Source organism: Phoca vitulina, unplaced genomic scaffold (genome assembly GCF_004348235.1).
Source record: "Phoca vitulina isolate PV1807 unplaced genomic scaffold, GSC_HSeal_1.0 scaffold10, whole genome shotgun sequence".
NCBI lineage: Eukaryota > Metazoa > Chordata > Mammalia > Carnivora > Phocidae > Phoca > Phoca vitulina.
This window is the reverse complement of record NW_022589713.1, coordinates 16,396,165-16,420,486: the sequence shown is the minus strand read 5'-3', so window position 1 is coordinate 16,420,486 and position 24,322 is coordinate 16,396,165. Positions and strand designations below refer to the sequence as shown.

General features: G+C 34.0%; 1 protein-coding gene across 1 annotated transcript in view; it reads left to right on the top strand.

Moving 5' to 3' along the window:
- Nucleotides 1–22,608, top strand: part of SLC25A36 (solute carrier family 25 member 36) — a 38,885-nt gene extending 16,277 nt beyond the window's left edge. The window contains exons 3-7 of the mRNA XM_032408590.1: nt 1,930–2,007; nt 5,421–5,521; nt 13,306–13,372; nt 15,860–16,149; nt 18,386–22,608. Coding sequence (XP_032264481.1) covers nt 1,930–2,007; nt 5,421–5,521; nt 13,306–13,372; nt 15,860–16,149; nt 18,386–18,579 — 730 coding nt within the window. The 3' untranslated portion in view covers nt 18,580–22,608. The remainder of the gene's footprint in view (nt 1–1,929; nt 2,008–5,420; nt 5,522–13,305; nt 13,373–15,859; nt 16,150–18,385) is intronic.
- Nucleotides 22,609–24,322: the final 1,714 nt, after the last annotated feature.

The window sequence follows — 24,322 nt, the reverse complement described above, 5'->3', positions numbered from 1 at the left end:
ACTGAGCCACCCAGGCACCCCCCGCCAACCCTTGTTTTACTATGTCTGACTTCTTTTATTGTAACCATTCTAGTGAGTGAAGTGTTTCGTGGCTTAACCACAAACTTTAGGAATCCGTCCTGGGCTCTTAGATTCCTAGGTGGCTCATGGATGAACTTCAGGGTCTATAAATTACATGAAATTGTATGCAAAATTGTGTTTGCAAATGTGTATTTTTTAAAAGATTTTATTTATCTATTTGAGAGAGAGAGCACGAGTGAGTGTGAGCAGAGGGAGAGGGAGAGAATCTCAAGCAAATTACTTGCGGAGCACAGAGTCCAATGTGACCCAGTTTTTTAAAGAAAATTTACCAGGGCACCTGGGTGGCTCAGTTTTAAGCGACTGCCTTCGGCTCAGGTCATGATCCTGGAGTCCTGGGATCAAGTCCCACGTTGGGCTCCCTGCTCAGCGGGGAGTTTCCTTCTCCCTCTGATCCTCCCCCGCCCCCCCCCCCAGGCTCTCTCTCATTCTCTCAAATAAATAAATAAAATCTTTAAAGAACATTTACCTTTCTTAATTCTTCAAAGAGATTTATGATACAGAAAAGTCTAACAAACACTGAATCTTCAAAATGTTCTCTATAAGTTGTTATTTCGAACTCTGCTTCTGTCTAATCTGGTTTTATCAGAAATGGTTCTGTATCACCTGTGTCAGTCAGTTTGGAAGCATGGTAAAAATGCAAATTACTGAGCATTGTCCTCTACCTGTTGAATCAGAACACTTGGAGGGTGAGATCAGAGAAATAGGCATTTTAAACAAATGTTCCAGTAGTAATCATAATACTAAGATTTATCAAGTACTTACAGGGAGCCAGATGATCTTTTAAGTTCTTTATATATTAATTTATTTATTCCTCACAGCAACCCAGAAAAAGAGTACTGTTTTTCTCTGTTTACTGCTGATGAAAATAAGGATAAGATAAAAGTTATTACCTTATGTTCTTATAGCTAGTCATTTACCAAAATTGGTCTTCATATTAAGAAGTCTGGCCCCATATCTCAGGCCCTTGTTTAACCATTATGCTCAACTGTCTTTAAAGAAATCATTCTTAAGCATATAGGTGGTTGAGAACCACTGCTCTAACCTGTTAACTCTAAGTTAAAATACTTACTTTTTCCAGTTTGTTTCTTCTCACTTCCAAGCTTAATTTAATAACTCTCAGCAAGCCTTCCATGACTTAGACATGCCTCTTCCTTTCCCTGCTGGGCATATGTATCTAGCTTGTATAGTATTTGCTTATTAATATAGTCGGTTGAATTATTTGTTTCAATATAATTCTTTTTTCCACAAGTGTACATCAAATTTCTCAATGGCAGGTGTCTCACCTTCTTTTCTGTCTTTTTACTCTGCTTAGTTTTTATACAGTAAGTATTCAGTATAGTAAATGTTAACTGAATAGAGGGAGAAATGGTAACAGGCTAACCATTTTAGTACCCTAAAGGAGGTTAGCATGCCAGATTTTGACACCATTTCATTGGAATGGTTGAATGAGATAATGCTGCATTACTGAGAGAGTTCTCTGATATCAAGAAAGGACCTCAGATACTAGACTGTGAACTACATTTCTGATTGGGAATTGAATTTGCTGGTAAAGATTGTAAAATGGAGGATATTGAAGATAAGAGTAGCATGATTATATAAAAATGTAGAAATTATACTGTAGTTTTTAAAACTTTTAGAAAAAAATCTGATTGGGATTCTTTTTATTATCATTTAGGATTATCAATTTATGCTATGTCAAGAAAAACAGATTTTCATAAGTAAGAAAAACTGACCAGAGCAGTACAGCATTATAGCAGAAACGTACAGGTTTAAAAGTCTTAAGTTTGCTATACAAATAAAGTACTAGACTTTGAAGGACATTCCTTTCTAAATATTTTTCTCTTTCAGAGTGATCTTGGAAAAAGAAGGGCCTCGTTCCTTGTTCAGAGGATTAGGTCCCAATATAGTGGGGGTGGCTCCTTCCAGGTAAAAAGAATTTTTTTAAGTTAAACAAAATCTTGGCAATCTTTCTTGTTTCAAGCTTAATGATGGAAGATGCTGAAAAGAAGTCAAGATGGTAAGGATAAAGCACCATGGTCTAAAAACAGGTATCAGTAACCATGTAAAAGCTTGGGCAGTTTGCCTTGTGTGAAGACCTCTTAGTGAAATCATTGTGATGCTGTTTTTGTACCAAGTTCAAAAGGCAAAGAACAAACTAAGGGAACCAACAGTGAGAAAGAGGAATACTTAGATCCTTAGAACTAACCCTGTTTGGGGCGCCTGAGTGGCTTAGTGGTTAAGCGTCTGCCTTCGGCTCAGATCATGATCCCAGGGTCCTGGGATTGAGCCCCGCATCCGGCTCCCTGCTCTGCAGGAAGCCTGCTTCTCCCTCTCCCACCCCCCTGCTTGTGTTCCCTCTCTCGCTGTGTCTCTCTCTGTCAAAGAAATAAATAAAATCTTTAAAAAAAAAAAAAAAACTAATTAGAGGACAAGCTAAAGAGAATAATTTCATTCCCTATTAAAAGAGCCAGAAAGGCCTTAATACATTAATTTGTCATTTTTCTCTGATACCCTTTTATCTTAGATTTACTTCTTCCATAATAAAATACTATAGAATTCCCATTCAGAGTGAAAAATGGCTCTCTGTATCCCGTGTACTAGATACATGTCTTATTATTTATTGGGTTTCAACTTTTTATGGGCTCTTTTCACTCTTTTTTTTTTTTTTTTTTTTTTTTTAAGATTTTATTTATTTATTTGAGAGAGAGACTGAGACAGAGAGAGAGAGCATGAGATGGGGGAGGATCAGAGGGAGAAGCAGACTCCCTGCTGAGCAGGGAGCCTGATGCGGGACTCAATCCAGGGACTCCAGGATCATGACCTGAGCCGAAGGCAGTCGGTTAACCAACTGAGCCACCCAGGCACCCAGGCTCTTTTCACTCTTAAAAAATTATCTTGGGGCACCTGGGTGGTTCAGGTGGTTAAGCGTTGGACTCTTGGTTTCACCTCAGGTCATAATATTAGGGTCGTGAGATGGAGCCCGGCTTAGGGCTCTGTGCTCAGTATGGAGTCTATTCGAGATTCTCTCTCCCTCTCCTTCTCCCTCCCCTCTGCTGCTGCTCCTCCACTTGCACGCTTGTGTACCCTCCCACACACGAGCGCACGCGCGAGCAAGCTCTCTCAAATAAATTTTAAAAAATTTTATCGTGACGGCCTTCGGCTCAGGTCATGATCCCAGGGTCCTGGGATCAAGTCCTGCATCAGGCTCCCCCTGCTCTGTGGGGAGTCTGCATCTCCTTCTGCCTGCCACTCCCCCTGCTTGTGCTTTCTCTCTCTCTATTAAATAAATAAATAAAATCTTTAATTAAAAAAAAAGTTTATCCTTACTGTAAAAACTAAAAAAATGTATGGCATAAAGGTTGACATTCCATCTTAAACACATCACCTCTCAGGTTATATGCCTTCTCACAGGCACTTACACTTCTCTGCACAGATAACTGTTACTAATAAACAGTTTGGTGTGTATAGCCTTCCGTTAATTTTTCTGGCGTATTGTATATGTAAAATGCATAAAATGTATACTTTTAATTATCATATACAATCATTTAATCATATTAAAATATTTCACCAAATTTGTCTTGAAGCTTTTTCCATCAAAATATGTAGTTTTTGTTGAATCACATAGTATGGCTATTCTATCATTAATAAGCATTTCCTTATTGATAAACCTTTAGGTTTATTTCCACATTTTGTCTGTTGTAAACAGTTTTGTGAACATAGCTACTTTATCTTTGACTACTTAAGCAAGTGTATTTCTTTAGAATAGTTCATTATAAGTAGAATTTCTGTATAAAAGAGCATATACACATTTGAAATTTATGAATATTGCTCAATTGCCTTCTGAAAAGGCATTCCATATTTTTATTCTCAAATAGTGAATTAGTTACTCTTTATCACATATTACTCCATGTTGGTTACTATTCATGTCTTTTAATACTTGCCAAATAGACTAAACATGATTTTCACTGTGTGTGTGTGATTTTTTTTTTTTTAAAGATTTTATTTATTTGTTAGCGAACCCAAGTGGGGTGGGGGGAGGGTCAGAGAGGGAGAAGCCAACTCCCCACTGAGCAGGGAGCCCAGCGCAGGGCTCAATCCAAGGACCCCGGGATCACAACCTGAGCTGCAGGCAGATGCTTAGCCAACTGAGCCACCCAGGTGCCCTGATTTCCACTGTTTTAATATACATTTGTTTAATTTTGGGTGCAGTCACATCCTCCTCCTTGTAATGATTTGCCATTTGTGTATCTCTACTGTGAATTACCTGTATATATTCGTTGCCTATCTTCTCATTAAAAGTTCTTTCTTACTCATTTCTAGGAGTGTGCTGTTTATATATCTTCACAGTTTGTCATTAAATGTATTCTATTTGTTTTTCTTGCTCATAATGTAGAATGTTTCATTTTAAATTATATTAGCTTCCCGTTTTTCTTCAGCACATTAAAAAAGGCACAACAGTGAAACTGTCCTCATTTGTACTTGTTTGCCTGTTATATTCCTTATTGGACAAATAACCAGGGTTGTTGAAAAATAAAAGGATTTGATACTGCAAGCAAATAATTCAAAGCCTGGAAGGCTAAACAATGAAGAGGTGGTTGGGATGCATGAAATCATAGTCAATAAGTTAAGAGGGGAAATATTTACAGATTTAATGGAATATTTACAAACAGAAGGCATGACCTGATGGGGCTCATTTCTTCTGGAATTATTTTGTCTGTTTAAGGATACTGTGAACTACTCTGTGTGTATAATATAGATTAGAGTATACCACGGTATCTCAATTGTTTAACATACCTTGATGAATTCGGTCAGTTCTACCACCCTCTCCCCACTTAAAGAAAAGTATATTTTATATATATATAACATACATATTATATGTTAAAGGTATTATCTTTGTATTAATATCAACTAATTATATATTTAGCCATTTTTTTAAGTTCTCATACCATATTTACTCAAGTGTGTTTAACCTTACCATTACATAAGCCTTCCAGCCTTATTCATATGTTTCCAAACATCAAAATCTTATACAAATAGTTTTTGGTTGATTCAGTCAGTTGCTGTGAAAGTATTGGGTCAGGGTGGTAGGAGTCTTTTTGTTGGAGAATGCTTTACATTTGAGGAACTTTACATTGAAGTTTGTCTTTTAATGAGTCAATGCAAAACGTGCTTCAGAATCTATATGGAAAAAATACGTAAATTAACCTGATGTTACACGAGAATGTGGCTAAGACTTTGTTTTTAGATTTCTCTAAAATTATAAAGATCAGTTTACTTGTCATTTAAATCTTATGAATTATGCAACATGCGTATTGATAAAATTTAAATCTTTATTTTAGAGCAATATACTTTGCTGCTTATTCAAACTGCAAGGAAAAGTTGAATGGTGTATTTGATCCAGATTCTACCCAGGTACACATGATTTCAGCTGCAATGGCAGGTATGAATATATAATATTAAAAAGCAAAAAATTTTCCAAAACCTAGAGACTTAATATTGAATTATGATTTTACATTATATAGTTAAGACAGTGTGCTTTTCATTGATTAGCATCTACATACATGATTCTTACATTTATTAATATACAGTAAATTTGATCAGGAGGTATACTTAAAATCTGTTGTAAGTTGGCATTTTTGTAATCAGGTTTGTGATAGCATACAGGTAATATAATGTTTACATTGTCTTGTGTAGTCCACTGAATATTTAGTGATGACTTTTGACAGTTTAAAGAATCCAACCATAATTACACTATAAATAAGTTATGCAGCTGTAATTTACTCTTCTCTCCTCAATTTCTGTTAGTGCCTTTTCCCTTTTTGCTGCATGTTTTGGCTTCTGTCTGAAATGTGCCGGCAGTTCTTGGTAAAGTATTCATTTTGTCCTGTGCTCAAATGCTGAAATTTTTGTGATGTATTACTGATAACTGAGAGTTACTGTCATGTATGTATTTTGAAAAATATGTTTAGCATTCCATATCACACTAGATAGTACTTGAAATTTAGGCACTGGCTCTGTGTACATGCTTGCTATAGAAGTGTTTTCCAACATCATTGTTGAGTATATATGATTCTGAATTAAAGCAACTAGTTCTGGGCCTCTGTACTGCCTTAAAGATAAACTAGGAGATTGATTTGACCAGTCTGGTTCTGGAATCATTTGTTGCAATGCGTGTTAGACAAAGCCGTGACCTTTGGTTTATTCTCTGCAGTTTTCTGAGATTTGTTGTATATTTAACCGTACCTCACATTTCCAAATTATGCTATGACTATAAAGCAAATTATTACTACTTTCATCAACTGTTGAGCAGTAAATTGAGTGTCAATTACATGTTTAATAATGAGTGCCTTAAACTGTTAACCATTTTCTGTTTAGAAATAAATTGGATCAATTTGAACCACATACTTTAACGAACTAAGTGTAAGTTGGAAATAACTAATTTCTGAAAGGTCAATCTACCGTATAATCTACCATATACCTCACAAATTATTTTCAAGGCTTTTTATATTTGGTAATTGCTCACTGACTCATTGAAGTTTTAAAGCTGAAAGGTAAAAACCTTAGAGGTCAAGGTGGTGAAATACTCTCATTTACCCATGAGGAAAGATCTTGGGCAAGTTATATAATTTATGCGAATTTCTCTTACCTTATCCTTGGAATGTAGGTTACTCTACAAAGATTTGGATTTTGAGAATTAGTTCTTTAGTACCATAGAGATCATCTAGTTACAACTAGAAATTTTTTTAATGTACTTTTTATAGATGTTGAATATGGATATAATTTTTCCTCTTCAAATTTGAGTGGGTATAAGGTAAAAATTAGTGGGCTAATTTCAAACTATATAACTGCTGTATTAGGATCTTTAAGAATATATTTCTGGATTACCAGTGTTTGTTTTTTAACCCCAGAAAATTATTAAAGAAATGTTAATCTTTTTGTTTGTTTGTTTTGGAAGATGAAGAAAGTAGATGAGCAGTCATTTTTAGTTGAGGATAGTTATATATTCAGTAGTGCAAATTTAGGGTTTCAGAATATCTTAATTCCCAATGGAACATCTTTTTTCATTAGAACATCTCATCAGAATTTATTACTATTTTTGTATCATGTAATTTCAGTGGAATTGTCATTTTGCACTTTTCTCTCAAATGTGTACAAATGTCAACTCATAGTTTGTTTTTATATTGATACTATTTTCCACCTTGAATTCCTTGAATTTGTAAATTGATGGTCTTATCATTGCTCAGAGATTATTGCATTATATTCTTATTGTGTAATTTGAAAATACTTCTTCCATTTGTTTGCAGTTAAATTTTTCTGAGAATTGTGCTTTCAGAGAGCTTCCTTGCACTATTCATGAGCATTAACACATAGCTTCGCAGTTTTTATACATAACTACGTGGTTGGTGAAACTGAATGGTCCCATGCAAAGTCATTAAGGTAGCCTTTTGCCCCCTTCATTCTTGAAATTATCTAGACCAGATTGCTCTGGTTTTTCTTCAGGGTCATTTTTAGAAGTCTTCTAAATATGAATTGGGGGTGCAAAGTGCTTAGAAGCAGTCATGTGAAAAATCGTTTTTTAACTGGCTATTAAAAAAATGCTAACCTTGTCATCTTGGTATCAGAAAGTGCACTAAAATAGACTGTTTAATGATATTGCCTGCAAGATTTTGCCACATCAAACAACACACACATTAAGGATTTTAGTAACAGACCTTGTACATAATTTTTATTCCAGGTAGCCAGTTGATTTTGCATTTTATCCATATGAACTCAAGTGTTTAGGTAGTAAACCTTTTTTTTTTTTTTTTTTTTTTAATCAAAATGACAGTTTATTTGAAGTGGATCTTATTGTGGTTTGTTGTAGTGTTTCAAGGGAATACTATAAGAATTTATAAACCTAAATTTAGAGGTATAAATTGAAAAATTATTTCCACTTGGAAGGCTAATAAAATTAAGTAATGTTGACTCTGTTTTACCTGCTTTTTTTTTTCCTTCTCTACATGTAACCTTTATTAGACTGAGAGTATTTGTTTTATCGAGGTTACTTGTATGTTTTTGTTAAAATGAACTTGCATATCCCTCTCTATATACCTAGACACAAGTGTGCATACAAAAAATAGTATGGTTGCTTTATAGTAATTCCCAGTTTTCAGAAATTTTTATCTGGAACATACAGACTTCTATATACAACATTACAGATTTTTAAATGAAAAGAATTCTGATTTTTATTGGATTATATATTCGGACAGTTACTGCTTAATTTTTAAAACACCAATAATGTAATCTTTTAACATATACTACATACCTGGTGGGTTTTATTTGCTTATAGCATTCACTGTACTTTTCAAGATACATTTTTCTGTTTGACTTAAAGTTTATTATTAAAGGTTAAGTTTTTACTCATTAAAGAGAAATTTTGTCTTGCCTATATATTTTTTAATATTTTATTTGTCCATGGCAGTTTATTCAGTCAAATGGGTGGTTGGACAGATGTTTTCTGTGTTTGTATATAAACATTCTTCCTGTTTTTTGTTTTGTAGAACACAAGAAATTAAATACAAAATAATCCAAAATATTCCATAAAAATGGATGTGCAATATTATTGGCCATAGTGCAAAAGGTGAAAGGTACAATTGTAGCAACATATACTTTAATATAAAAAAAATTATAAATAATTACAAAATGTTACTCGAAATATTCTGGGGGTTTTTTGTTTGTTTTTTTTAAGATTTACTAAGAAAAAAAGCTTTACTAAGAAAGTATAGAAAATTGTGATTTCACCTTTGATCATGGTAGGTAATGATTAGGAAAATGGGATATGATAATCCCTTCTAAATATTTTCTTAGATTCCCCCATTGACAAGGTTAGCATTTTTTCTTTAAGGCAAAATTCGTCTTTAGGTAAGTATTTGGACTCTGAAACTGCTGCAGATGGCAGAATTTTCAGTACTCGGTGCATTTTTTTTTTTTTTTTTTACTTATGGCCCATTCTGATATTCCTTTTTGTTTTTTAACTTAAAATTTTCAAAAAAAAGTTAGATCTCACAGTAAATATTTCTGAAATCCTTCCAATGGGATTCATTTTGTACACATGTTTCTGATGAGGTCACTGCTTGTTGTTATGATACAGAAAAGCCTGTGTCTATTTTAGGCATTTACTGTACATTTCTCCCGAGAAAAGAGTGAGATCGTGTCATCTCATGCTCCCCATCCGCAGGTCACTTCCTGTAGAAATATGGACTAACTTAAACCTCGTGAGTACTGATCTGAGCGTCTCTTGCAGCCTCTAGTTATAAGAAACACACCCTGGGAATTTATAATAGCTGTGGAATGAATAGAAGGCGGGAAATGAGCTTTTATTTCCTGAATTTGTATGTGCATTCTGAGTATTTCATAAACTTTAATTCTGATCCCTTTAGAATATTCCTTCTAGAAGGAAGAATGGGGTAACTTTTCAGTCATCGTGTAATAAAAGCCTGGGGTCTTCAGCTTGGCCATAATAGCCTTGACCTCGAAAGAATTTGATGACAGTATTTAAGATATACATAGTTGTAAATGGTATCATACCATCCTACAACTTTTAGGAAAAATAGTAGTTCTCTTTGCTTAGCGTAACATATTTTAAAAGTCTAATACAGTGCTTTCTATTCTCTTGTCTGTTGATACTTAGCTTTCTACTTTCTTGCAAAAACATTGATCTTAATACCTACCATTACTTTCCAATAAATGCAGGGTAAGAATATGTGGGACCTAAGCTGTTTTAGTTTTAATTTTTTTTTTTTTTTTTTTTTTTGTAGTTTTAATGTGTTTCTCTTAGAAGGTTAGGTGGGCTTTGTTCTTACAGAACTTGATGAAATAAAAAGTACTGAAAATGCAATACTACAGGTATCACTCACTTAATGAAATAGACATTTTCAGCAAGTTTCCTATAAGCAGGATTTCTGTTAATCTGGTTTACATTAACAGATGGAGTCTTAGATGAAGCAAATAAAAGTTGCATTTTGAAAGTTTAAAAAAAATTACTAATAAAATTCTAACCGCACTGCTAACAATATGGCCAGTACGCTGCCACTTTGCTTTCACGGACTAGAGCAATATTAATTCTTCTTAACCTACAAATAGATCCTTCATACGCCTCTAAGTCAGTTTTAATGTTTAACAGGGTGCTCAGAATATTCATATGAACTAGGATATTATCAAAATTTCACAAAATTTAAATGTCAAAATAAAAAGTAATAGTAAATTTCTAAATTTCAGGTAAACTATTCCCAGTATCGTTGTATGTTTGTCTTAGAAGTAGGAAGATTTGTTTAGATTTGACTGTTGGCCAACTTCAGATTGCCTTACCATATATAATTAAGTTAGTGATAAATTTTTGCTTCTTCCCACTTGTTTCATTTCTTGAATTAATAGATTATATTTTTATAGGTTTAATTAGCTTAATAATGTCTAGTTAGTTTATTAGGTAGAGTGTCTGTGGTTAAGAGAATGTAAAAGCATAAAATTCTAGGACCAGAGTTTTAACTGTGGTAAAGACCAATAGCTAAAAACCTGTGGGTTATGCCTAGAATCCGTCTAATGTAATTGTTTGCTGGCATTTAGGCTAGTGTCTTTATTAAAAGCTGGCTTATTATTGGGAGAGTTGAGCCAGAACAACTCTAGTAAGCACAAGTTACTGATAGTAACAGTTATAGAGCAATAAGATGACAACACTCTGACCTGAATTTTAGTGTTTCCTGTCCCATAGATTAATTTGTATTTGGAAATGAATTTTAGTTAAGTGAGAAATACCTGTTGTTTGCGTCCTGTCATTGTTCATTAATATGTACAGAAAATAATTAAAAATTTTATTCATGGATATTTGAAAAATTCATTTCTAGTAATATTTATAAATATTATTACAATATTTTAAAGTTTACAATATGGAGTTTTTTCAGCCTTTAATTGAGGAATTTTGTGACTTGGAAGAGTATTAAGCTTGGGTACTAATATTTTTAGGAATAGAACTTCTATTTTTAAAAAAAAAACTTTGATGTTCATCTTTTCAAATAAAGTATAGTAGATTGAGATTTTTACCTAGACAGGCCATTTTTTTTTAAAGTTTGATGTAAGGAATCCCAGTTTTAGGCTTTCAAAATTAAATGAAAAGCAAATTTTTTTTCTTAATTTCCACAGGATAATTAATAAAAACCATCGTGAATAATGCAGAATATTTTGTTGCCTTGTGCTGCTTTGCAGCCTTTCACTAATAAGCCCCCTAATATTACTATACAGACATTTAGCTAATACAAATATTTAGGTTTAAAAAAAAAGAATCATTAAATAAGGGATATAGCCAGATTACTGATGTCTGGTGGACATTTGCTTTAAAATATAATTTGAATGTATTTAGTTTGAGTTTTTCAGTTAGGAAAATGAAGGTCAAGAAAAGAAAAAAAAATTCTTTAGCTTTATTCTCATTTAAGCCAGGACATGTAAGAGAAATCTTTTCCAAGTAAAATATTTAAACAGATCCAACAGTTTCATATTTTTCTTCTCCTTTCCTTTTACCAAGAATTTATATATGAAAAGAAACTCTTATTTAAAAATATTCCTGATAACCTGTCCAACACTTAAATTTTTATTAATTTAATACTGGCGCACACAAAATTGTTGTTCCCGTACTAGTTTTATACATCTGTATGTATTATTAAAAACACTTGAGAGAAATGGAGACTATAGAACTATTCCAAAATAGTGAAAGGAGTTACCAAACCAAATTTTTATTCCATTATTCATGTTTTATAAATAGATATAATTTAAGCATCCCTTTGTGAGACATCTGGCTCTTTCTGTGGTGTTAAACAGTGGATTAGGAAATAAAATTTGAGTTAGCTAATTATCTGACATTATAGAAGGGAAAAGAACCTATGAGACCAAATTCTGCTTTGTAAACAATTTAGTAAAATTATTTTGCATTTTAGATATACCTATATTGACTTTGAAAGCCAAGAAAAGGTTTATGATTGGTTCTGCACTATATGTTAACTTAAAAAACAAATTATTTTTAAGTGCACCACAGCGTTTTTCTTCCTGAAATAAACTTTACTCATATTAAATGTGCTGGTTATATTCCACCTTTCTAAACACAATGTGCTTCACCTGCCTATGATTTGATAGAAAGTATTAAAATAGTTAAGATCCTTAGACATTTCTGCATGTAAGTTTTCATTGAATTTAAGGGCCAATTGAAAAAGTACAGTTTGATGTAAGTAGTTCTTTGAAGTATGTGTAGTGATCTTAAATGTTCACAAGCAATATATTAAAACCCCGTTTTGTATAGATGAAGCAATTTTCATAAATTCCCGTTATCAAGATTACATTTCATGAGCTATTTTTCTGTAACAGTAGGAAGCTAGAAAGTAAAAGATAGCACTAGTCTAGAAACAACTGTTCCAGAGATCTTAATTTACTAGCTGGAATGAGCCATCTTAGGAGACCACCCTTCTGCACTGATAGTACATAGTACTTAAGTTTTAAAGTAAACTAGAACTACCTTCTACTCTGAATTTCTCTCTCCAATGTCTATAAAAGTGAGAGGGAAGTTCCAATGTGTAACTTTTTGAACTTTTGAGTTTTTGTATGTGTTTAAATGGATGAGAAGTAGATCTGTCCTATTAACCTTAACAGAAACCTTACTTCTGTGATTCCATTATTATAACAGTATTAGTAAGTATATGTTCATATAAAGCATTCATAAAGGCAGACAACAGTCCTTATTATTATATAGCCAACCTAAGATCAAAAAGAGTAAATGCTGACCTTTAGGTAGAATCCACTTTTAACGTAGGGATTTGGACCTCAAGTAGCTGTTGTAGAGTTTGCATGCTAAAAAGCCCTAGAACACACCAAATTTCTATATATTTGTCTGTAGAAATGGGTTTCTAAATTTATCTTAGAGTGTAGAGGGCGCCCCAGAGAATATTCTGAATATGTTGGGAGAAGAATTTATATATTACCAGATTTTGCTCTTAAAATAATTTTTTAGTTATGGTCAGAAGTTGAGAATGTAGATTGGAAATAAACTACAAATGTTCATGGTTGTGTAAAATAAAAGTGTATAGCATACATCAATTAATAGTTTATACATTTTCTTTAATATAGATTTGTATGATTTTTAAAACCTTAAAGTTAATAGTGTATTCTTCATTTTTACCAGAGTTCATTTTAAACATGTTTGTTTAGGTTTTACTGCAATCACAGCGACCAACCCCATTTGGCTTATAAAGACTCGGTTACAGCTTGATGCGAGGTATGTTAATTCATTAAAACAAAATTAAAGTTGTTTCAACTAATTTTTTCCTGTAAATTTATATCTGTGAGATTTCAGTGCCATGTATCTAGCCATGTCTTTCCCCTCTTTTGCTGCTGATTTTGTTTTTTTGTTTGGTTTTTGAAACTTGGGTCTACCATCAAAAGCAAAAGTGATATAATAGTTGGCAATATGAGACTTTCTAGGGAAGAAAGTATATTATGTGTTGTGTTTTTAAATAAAAGAAAATGAAAGAAAAAGAATATATATTAGCCTAGCCCAAGCAGTGATAATTTCACTATGTGAATGATTATAATTGGTCTCCCAACAGTTAAAACAACCCATATGATCAAGTAGTCTAAATTAAATCTTGAAGGATCATTGCTCAAATTTATTAACCTATATACAGAGAGGCCTGGCATGGGATTTAGCTCTCATATATTCATAGACTTCATCTGTTATCAATGACCACTTTATGGGAGCAAAAATCATTCATGTGATAAATGTATGTTGAGCAGATACACTGCTCAGTTCTAGAGCTATGCCGAGAAACAGTGGGGACCAACTTTAAATGGAATAGTCAGGGAATTTTTTTTTTTTTTTTGAGCCCATTTTAAGCAGAAGCAGTCGTCAGTGCAAACCTCATAGGTCTTAAGTTTAGGGCCTTCAGCGTGTTTGGGAACCGAGCAAAGTCCTGAAGCAGTACAGCTTAGAGTCTTGCCATCTTAATTCCTCTTGGCCTGTAGAATGGAGGATGGGGAAAAGGAAATTCTTTTATAGAGAGACGATCCTATTGCTGTATAATAATAATAATAATAATACTTTTGAAACTTTTAGCCTTTTGGTCTGGAGTAGACTTGTAACAAATTTTCACTGTTATATTTTAGGGCTTGGGAACTAGTCTATATATCTCATAGACTATAAAACTGATCTAAGAAATCATTAACAATTATGCCTGTTTAAATATGTTTTCCGCATTCTGTCACGTTGAACTATATGCTATTTGGAGACTTGAAACATCTCTAATTCTTGTTTCATCCAGGATAATTGAAATGAAATCTTAAGCGTCGTGAAGCAAAACTCAAAGTTTACTTCTTAAAGCCAAAGATCTGAAAGGTAGTGGTAGTTAAAACAACCCAAAGGTTAGAGAAATGTGAAGATGCCAGTTGATATTATACTATTATAAACTACCAGGGTTATGCTTCAGTATGATGTAGGGTGGATCTGTGGGGGGTCCTGAGAAAAGTATGGCTTAAAACTCTTATTATTTTTTCACCTACAATTGTAGCACAAGCCAACACAAGTTCTTAGGCTTGGGGTGATGGGGAATGGGATGGGGTTGGCGTAGTAGTTTGAAGGTTGGTTTGAGGATGCTAATGTATAACCATGAAATCAAGAACAGGGCTGATGTGTTTGCATATTACCCTTTGGGACTTGTAGCATTTTAACTTCTCATGAGGAAGTCTCTGGCAGAAACTGATTACAATTGGTTTCATGGATCATTCAACAAAGAAAGTATTCATTCATTGTCATTAGTTGAGGACAGTTATTAGTTCAAGACAATAATTAGTTCATAAAACTGGAGGAATTTGTGGGTTATCAGGTGGGTGTCTTAACTGTGTTTTTGTTATGTCAGAAACAGGTTGTATATAATTTATACATAGGTAAATTTTCTATTTCTTTCCCTGTAGGTAGCATTTAAATCCATTTCTTATAGATAAGGGTCTGTTGGGAGAATCATAGTGTAAGGTAATATTTTTATAAACTCGAAATTACATACTTATATAAGAGTAGATACACTGCCTATAAATAGCACTAAGGAAGTTTTACTGGGCACAGTGCTCGGTAAATATTTGGTAACTCTCGGGGTCCTCATTCACTGTTCACCATGATACTGACATGAAAGATAGGCCTGTTTGCCTTCGAAGGATCATTGGAAATTTGACTTAAATTTCCAGTCGTTTTTTGGGAAGAACTGAGTGGGTTTGGAAGAATCCCTCAAATGCACAAGTACTGGATTAAGTATACTCCTTGCTTTGTGATGTACTATCATCATTGGTGTCTCAATCACTCTTTTATGTTACGAAGTGCAGAAGAAATCTTCTCAACTTAGAATTGGATTTAATGATTCAATGTAATGTGACAGCTTGTTTTTATCTTGAGCTGCAGTCACAATGTATTTGGACTATTTTGTTTCTTATCCCTACAATACAAACTTCAATGAGTGTATGAAACTGAAGATTTTTAATGTAGTGTATTTTGCATTAGTAAAATAAACTACTTACATGTTACCCATCTAATGTGACAAACTTAGGACAAAAGAACAGGAGGTCTAAAATGAATGTTTTAAAATTCTGGTTTCACTTCTCCATGAGTTAAAGAGGATCATTCTATATTTAGAGTGGCATAGTTCCACTATATTTTACTGACTTTATTTTAAAAACCTATACTACTTTGTAAATAACATTTTTCCTTTTTGCTTTTCAGGAACCGTGGGGAAAAGCGAATGGGTGCTTTTGAATGTATTCGTAAAGTGTATCAGACAGATGGACTTAGAGGATTTTATAGGGGCATGTCTGCATCATATGCTGGCATATCAGAGACCGTTATCCATTTTGTTATTTATGAAAGTATTAAGCAAAAAATACTGGAATATAAGATTGCTTCTACAATGGAAAATGATGAAGAGTCTGTAAAAGAAGCGTCCGATTTTGTGGGAATGATGCTAGCTGCTGCCACCTCAAAAACTTGTGCCACAACTCTAGCTTATCCACATGGTAAGAGGAGGTGGGCTTCTGGGAGTAAAATTCCATTAATTTAGAAATACTTTCCCACATCAGCCAATGGCCCATTTATTACAGCATTTATAATTTTTATTGAATTCTAGTAAAACAGAATACAGTTCTTAGGAGCTCATAATGGGATTAAATCTGTGTAAGTAACTGTTTTAATAGGTCAGTATATATTACAGTAGCATGATGAAGATTGAGCATGCACTCTGGACCATCACATTTTAGCCCAGAGTCCATCAGATTCCAGCCAGGTGATGTTTGGGCAAATTAAAAAAAAAAAGGTATGAATATAGATGGTGTACTAGATACTTTATATACATTATTGCTAATCTACAAAAAATTCCTGCAAAGTACTTACCTTCTCTATTTAAGTCTAAGTATGCTAGAACATAACCAGAATTTGTCTTCATTTTCTAAGTTGCCGAAGGTTACACATGTTTAGTCAGTGGAGGAGCCCAAATTTGAAATGGAGTCTGTAATCCAAAGGATTATAAGTTGGCAAATAAGTATATATGAATGATTTATTTCCATCTTTAAGTTTTATAGTGTTAGCCTGTTTCATTAATAGATAACAAAATCACTTAAAAATTTGTGTGCAAGATGCTGAGGTATTTTTTATAACTTTTGTTTTGCTTAAGTATAGCCTTTGATTTTGTTGTGTTGGGGGTTTGTTTTGCTTTGGATTTTTTTTTTTTTTTAAGATTTTATTTATTTGTCAGAGAGAGAGTGAGCACAAGCAGGGGGAGCGGGAGGCAGAGGGAGAGGGAGAAGCAGGCTTCCTGCTGAGCAGGGAGCCCGATGCGGGACTCAGTCCCAGGACCCTGGGATCATGACCTGAGCAGAAGGCAGACATTTAACTGACTGAGCCTCAGGGGTCTTTTTTTTTTTTTTTTTTTTTAAGATTTTATTTTTTAAGTAATCTCTACACCCAACATGGGGCTTGAGATCAATAATTGCATGCTACTACGCCAGCTGACCCATCCAGGCACCCCCGCTTTGGGTTTTTAATCTAAATGCTTCACTTTTGTTACACTGATTAACATTTACATTCATCCTTGTAAATCTGAGGCCCTGTGATTAAAGCTATATCAAGACAAATGAAACAGGGGTAGGAGGAAATGAGTATTTGCTCTAAAATGTAATTTATGAGTAAGACCAACTCTAACCAAGTTGGACTGTGAACTCACCTCCATTTCCTGAGGGAAGTTCCTAACTTCTTTCTTTAAGAGAAGTCAAAAGAGGACAATATGAGCAGCATTGTTTAGGTCCTGGCTACAGTGGGATACCTAGAACTGTGGCCTGCTAAGGGTAAGAGACAGCACCCTGTCCCCTCAAGTGAGATGATGTCTTTATATGAAGAGGTAGTTTATAAACAATATTTTGAATGGAATATATAAATGGCATGAGTTTTTAAGATAGGACACAAGAGATTTCAAATACTAACATTTGCGGTGAAAATAGTTCTAGTTCTAGGCCATTTCCCTCAGGCCCAGCAGGAGTAGTGTGTTGGAAAAACAGACTCTTCAGTAGAGAGCGCTGAATTCTTGTCCCAACCTCTACCCCCAACTGACTAAAACCTCTCAGCAGTCCGATTTCCTCACCTTTCAAAACTAAGAAATAATGGACTAACCATAATCTTTTTATATCTCTTAAGAGCTCTAAAATTTTACGATTTTTGCTTAGTTGCTTCCCAAATGGGGCCTTTTAGCTAACAGCTAGTGTTTTGAACATTTTTAGGCTTATGTACATGAAATTTCATGTTGGTATCTGTGGACCATTGTGAATAGATTATTTATTCTATTTTCTCATTGTGGGGTCCACTTAAGAGCTTTTATGTTTATTTCTCACATATCTTTGTGTATTCATCTTTGATAACCACCTGCATTCCCTTTTCTGTTTCTTCACCTTTTCCTTACCACATGTATTTTCCCTTTTATCTATATCTAGTATACAACTAACACTTTTGTTTTATTCTTTAACCATTCAGGAACCTATGAAATTTTATAATTAGTATTTATAATTAGTGATTTTAGCCAGCTGTCTTAGAAATTTGGAGTTATTGTAATAAGACCAGTTTCAGTTAAGTTACACATTAAAAATCACTCCCATATTTATTCTGAGCTTACACTTAAAAGACTGGTAAATGGGATGTGCTCAGCATTAGGAGGGAATAAAGATATCACTAATGCTTTTAAAATGACTTTTTTTCCCCCCCAAACAGAAGTTGTAAGAACACGACTACGTGAAGAGGGAACAAAATATAGATCTTTTTTTCAGACACTGTCTTTGGTGGTTCAAGAAGAAGGTTATGGGTCTCTTTACCGTGGTCTAACAACTCATCTGGTGAGACAGATTCCAAACACAGCCATTATGATGGCCACCTACGAATTGGTGGTCTACCTTCTCAATGGATAGCAACTTCAAGCTGCTGTACTATGAAGAGGGAAGACCAAAAGATTACAGTGGACCATGCAGTATTGAAGCCAGCATGGTGGACAGAAGAAAAAAGTTTGGGAACATGTAACTATGCCTAAGTGGAAGTTTGGTTGTAGGAATTAAGTAATCATAACGACATTACTTGGTCTTTTTCAGTAATGTGAAGGGAAAAAAAAAAAAAAAAACTAGGCTGCCTCTAAGAAAAAGCCTTTAGAAGCACTCCTGCCTCCAAATTGCCATTTTCTCTACCATGTCCACAGGACACAGTTGCATTTTGTTGATTTATGGCAGTCAGAGTACAGTGTGTGTTCCATGAGCACTTTTCCAGTCTTCTAAACAAAGCCATCCCTAATTGTGTAAATATTATAACTATCCAAAGATAGTATTGACAGTCATAAATGTCTTACCTCTGGCATCTGTGTAATTCCTGTAAAATTGTAAAATAAGAATAAGTGAGATCCTTCGTATTATTTTCCCATTTTCTTGAGAGGATCTGGAATATTTTAAAATTAATTATTTGGCATTAATAGTCACTAGTTTTGACAACTAATGAAATAATGTCTAAAGATCTTGCGTATTTTTAGCTTTAAAATGTTTTGGTTTCCACTGCTAAAAAGTGCTTGATGTTGAGCATAATGTGGACACTTAAATTGTTCATTAACATATCAAGCTGAGTGGTAATAGTTTGGGACAGAAGAAACCATGAAATGTTGATTCTTGGCCATTTGAATAACTTGAGCACGTCCTCATATCTTCTCTAACTTTACAATACGTGAATGAATGGGGTTGTCTTGTCAGTGATTTATTAGTTACAAACTTGAATTATCATCTGTCATACCTAGGTATCATTTTCTTAAAGTGGAAAGAATTCACCACTTCTGAATCTTTTTCTGTTTGCCTTTACATTAGGAATTTGAACCATTGAATTATTTCCAGAAGATCAGTATAGATTGCATTTATTTTGTAGAGAAAATGGTAATTTTCAGCTTTGCCGTAATAGGTTTCTTTTTTTAAGGTGACATTATAAATATCTGGGGCAGTATAAACATAGAAGAGGGGGCCCTCTGCTATCTGATTGAGCAGGTAGTGATCCTAATTGACCACAGTTTGTAAATGAACAAACTGCTTTTGACAAGAAATTTATGCTATCCTGTGATTTTCTTGAATGGTAAATCATAGAAAGATTCAAGTTAATTCAGATTAAGTGTGCTAACAGGATATAGCTTTTACATTTTGCTGTTGAGTTCAACTGTACCTTTTAATACTTAAATGTATATATGTATGGCCCTTATGAAGATGTTTGCTGTAATTCTGTTAAGAGACTTTTGCTTATGGAAGTTGCTATACTGGTGTATAAAACATCTACAATTAAACTCCAGTGTGGTACTCATTTCAATATAGATGAATTGTACATTTTGTGCAATGGCTTTATCTTAAGAATGACTCTTTGTGAATGCACTTTGTGGCCTTTTTTTGGAGGAGGGGTGAGAGTAGAGAATTCCATGTTAAGATTGGTTTTTTTTTAAACATTGGTCATGTATTAGGCAGAAACCATGTTCAAAGCATTTTTCTGGGTTTTAGATACGGTGTTTTGGAGATCTTTAATAATATAAATGTTTTATGTATTCTATGTACACTCTAATGCCCCAACACAGAAAATTGTAGCACGTCATTGCAAGTTATCTCTGCTGTCACCAGTGAAACACAGTGCCCTCTTAAATTCCTTCACTTTCTTAACTCCTTATAATCAACAGTAACTGGATGTTTTTGAGGTGCTTCGATTGGAATTAAAAAATATTCCAATCTATTTGGAGACCAAAGGCAAATTTAGTTTCATTACCTTTGGGATTATTCGTACCTTTTATGATGAATTTTAGCTTTGACATTTATTGTGAGAAACAAGCCAAAAAAAAAGAAATCTAGGGGTTTCTAACTTAAATCTGTAGAGCAAGTCTCATCTATAGTGTTTGCCTTTTCAGGTGCCACTTACACTGCCTAATACAGTGCCATTTGCCTTGCAGAGATTCATGAACATACGTTGTGTTGAATGTAGGACAGAGGTTCTCCCTAATGTTAATGATCTCACTACACCACAAATGACTAAGAATGATATGAAAACCAGCAGCTACAGAACATCTTATTATTTAGTGTTAGCAAATTCATAGTAAGTGTCCTTCAAGGATGAACATGTATTCTATTCTTGTTTGTATTTAGCAAATAAAACTTATGTTGACCTTTAGTGCGTTATATTCAGCTTTTAAAAGTGAGTATTCTCTATGTACTGGAAGAAAAGATCTTAGAGTCTTAGATTTTGTTTCTTTGTGCAACAACTGGAAAGGAGCAATGAAGCTTATTTTAATTTTTTTTCCCAAAGCACAATCTGCCATAGTTTACTTTATGTGTGACAGAGATAATTTAAAAAAGAAAACCATAAAAGTTGTATATAAAGTTTGTCTCTGGAACATTTCTTTGGAGATTTTTTTAATTGATGCAAATGTTTAAAAAGAAAAACGCATATTTAAAGGATTAATTTTTTTTAAACTTTTGTTTTCATCTATTTTCTATCAGAAGACTTTTTATTTCTAGTACAGAGATCAGCACTCTTTGGATTTGTCTGTACTTTTATTATAGAATTTTATCAGGAAATTGAATTGAACTTAAGTTAAAGCAGTAGATACTGAAAGAGTATGCTCACAGAGCAGCAGATAGAACTTTGGTACCTGTGGCTCATAGACATTTCCTAAATTTAAAAGTCCAAATCTGAGAATTACCAACCCTGTGACTGTGGGGTGTAATACCGTGCTTTTCAATCCAGGGAAAAAAAAAAAAAAAACTCTATCACCAAAGCTTTGTCTTAATTTTCATTATGTATGTAATTTTGTGGAACCAACTTATTAGATGGGGCTCACAAGTAATTTATTTGTCACTTCAAAACCAGGATAGAATATTGTTAGATTATTTAATCCAGCCTTTTGTCTCCTAAAACCTAATGCCCATTGTGGAATAGCATTATTGTATTAGGACCAGGGTGTTAAAAGAATTGAGTGTTTTACTCTTTTACTAGAGTATAAACATGTCAGCATTTTTAGATTTAAGTCACGAAAAATACTGATTTGAACTTGAAGGATTTAAGTGCTGGAAATCAATCTATCCTTTTATTCTTCTAGCATTGTTCATGCCTGTCTTTTGTTGTTTACATACTCTTCTGCCCAGACTATTCGTACTGTAGGGACCCCTTTTGGGCTGATAAATATAATAGTTGAGCCTGTCTACTGATCATGACTTAAACATTCCTAAGAATAAAGGTATTTCTGAATGATTTAAGTTAGAAGGAATTTTAATTATATGAAAATATTTCCTACAATGTGCAAACTTTCTGCCCACTCAAGTCTCTTCTCCATCATGCACTTATATTTCTTGTTAATCTATACACTGCTTTTTATGCTATTCCTTTTAGAAACTGAAAATTCTAGTTTCACTCAGTTTTTATGTTACTAAACATTTGAATGTGTACCCCTCATATGTGAACAGTTAAATTATGATCTATTAGTCACAGCTAAATAATCAAAAGAGTTGATACCTTTTGACCATTGATGTGAGGTTTGCTATTCTCACATTTTGTGTACATGGCTGTAAATTATGTGCATTTATTCTATTTATGTTAACTAGCTGAATTTTATTTGAATTGTTAAAATTAAAAACTTTAAATATCCTTATGAAAATATGGGGGTTTTTTCCTGTAATGTATTCTAATATTTTGGTTTGGTGAGAATGTAATCACACTTTCTTAGGATTATGTGAAGAACAAAAGTGCATTGCCATTTTCAAGTTAAGTGTTAGGCTCCAATCTGCTAGACATAGTGATATCTCTATAGGAAACAAAAGGTCAAGTTCTTTAATTGCCTCCTAGATCAGTAAGATATTTCTGTTCTGCCATATATTCCACAGGTTTATTGAATTTTAGGTACCATACTTTCCATGTATCAAAACATCCAATTTGCAAAGAATATCTGAAAATTTTGAGCCTAAAGAGGTGGTAATGATTTTTTTTGACATTTTATTTTATCTTACATCATTAGTTTTTGATGTAGTGTTCAACGATTCATTAGTTGCGTATTACACCCAGTGCTCATCACCACACGTGCCCTCCTTAATACCCATCGTGGTTACCGCATCCTCCCACCCCCCGGTTGTAATGATTTTTTAACATCATGACTTCATGTTAGTTTTGGTTTTCGCCTTTCAGAAAGTTAAGAATATTAAAAGTTAAAGGGCTAGAAACTTGTTAGAATAACCAAATGAATCCACATACGGTAGGTTGAAACAATTGACACAGATGTAAGTGTTCTCTAGTACCTATCCATTTTACATTTTGTCTTGTTTTTTCACAAGTTGTAGCTACCATCAAACATCACCTAGTTTTGTAGGTGAGGAAACCAGGACAAATTTGTCATGTCCCTTTTCTCAGACATTAAACAAAGCTTTTGGACTACTTTCCACTGAAGACTGAAATAGTGGGTGAGGTGAGGACATTGGCAAAATAATCATTGAGGTTGGTATGACAAGCATATTCTACTGCTTACTGTCCCAAGTTTAAATTGGTGTATGTGTGTTTATTACTGAGTATTACAAACCATGGTAGAGGGAATTTGTGAGTGTATGATTTTTTAAGGTTCAAGTATGACATCCACACAACTGATAAACTCAGGCAAGAAAACAAAGTGTAGTTAAATGATTTCCTTTATTTTCCTAATTTTTTTGCATTGCACAAACCAACTGTCTACCTTAATATATATGGAACCAGTTCAGTAATTTAAAGATTTTATTTGACAGAGACACAGCGAGAGAGGAAATACAAGCAGTGGGAGAGGGAGAAGTGGGCCTCCCGCCGAGCAGGGAGCCTGACGCGGGGCTCGATCCCAGAACCTGGAATCATGACCTGAGCCGAAGGCAGCCGCTTAACGACTGAGCCACCCAGGCACCCCACCAGTTCAGTAATTTAAATAGAGTGCTATGTTTATACAGTGGTTTCATGTGGTTTTCCAACAGTCTATAGATAGGGTGAATAGACAAGTGATATTTAGAGGGATATTAGTCACAGTGGGCTTTTTTTGACTTGGTGTTCTGAATCTTCTGTGTTTATTTACTACACTAGATTATTCAACAGCCTTTGGGATGAACACTGGAATGAGTAACAAAACAAAATACGGTTTAGAGGGAAGATCTATGGGGATTCGCTCAGGGCGAAACATAGTGGGGGATTAATAAGAAATAGAACGAAGTATATGAATTGGAGCAGTAAACTGCTCTTGAAGCTGTTCTATATAGAGCCTTAGGTTACTTCTGAGGTCCAAAGGGAAGCACTGGATTTCCCTCTCCCCCTCACCAAAGCATCTTTGTAACAACATAGCAAGTCAAACTTAACTAGGTTCAGTGTGTCTTAGGTGAGCCTCAGGGATGTCATGTTCTCTGGAAGTGTTATGGTGATTGACTCTTTTAGAAAGATCTGGAAAGGTTGGCTGGAGAAAAATAGTATTTAAACCAAACTTTGAACCAAACTTGACAGGCTGATTTGGGGAGGGGCATTCCTTGTTGAAACAAAGATCAAAGTGTTCTAGTAGCCCATCAGGAGAAATAATCAATTTTCTTACATTTTCTCCTGGGACTTTACACAAAAAGTGTTTTGAGGGGTCCCTGGGTGGCTTAGTTGAGCGTCGGACTT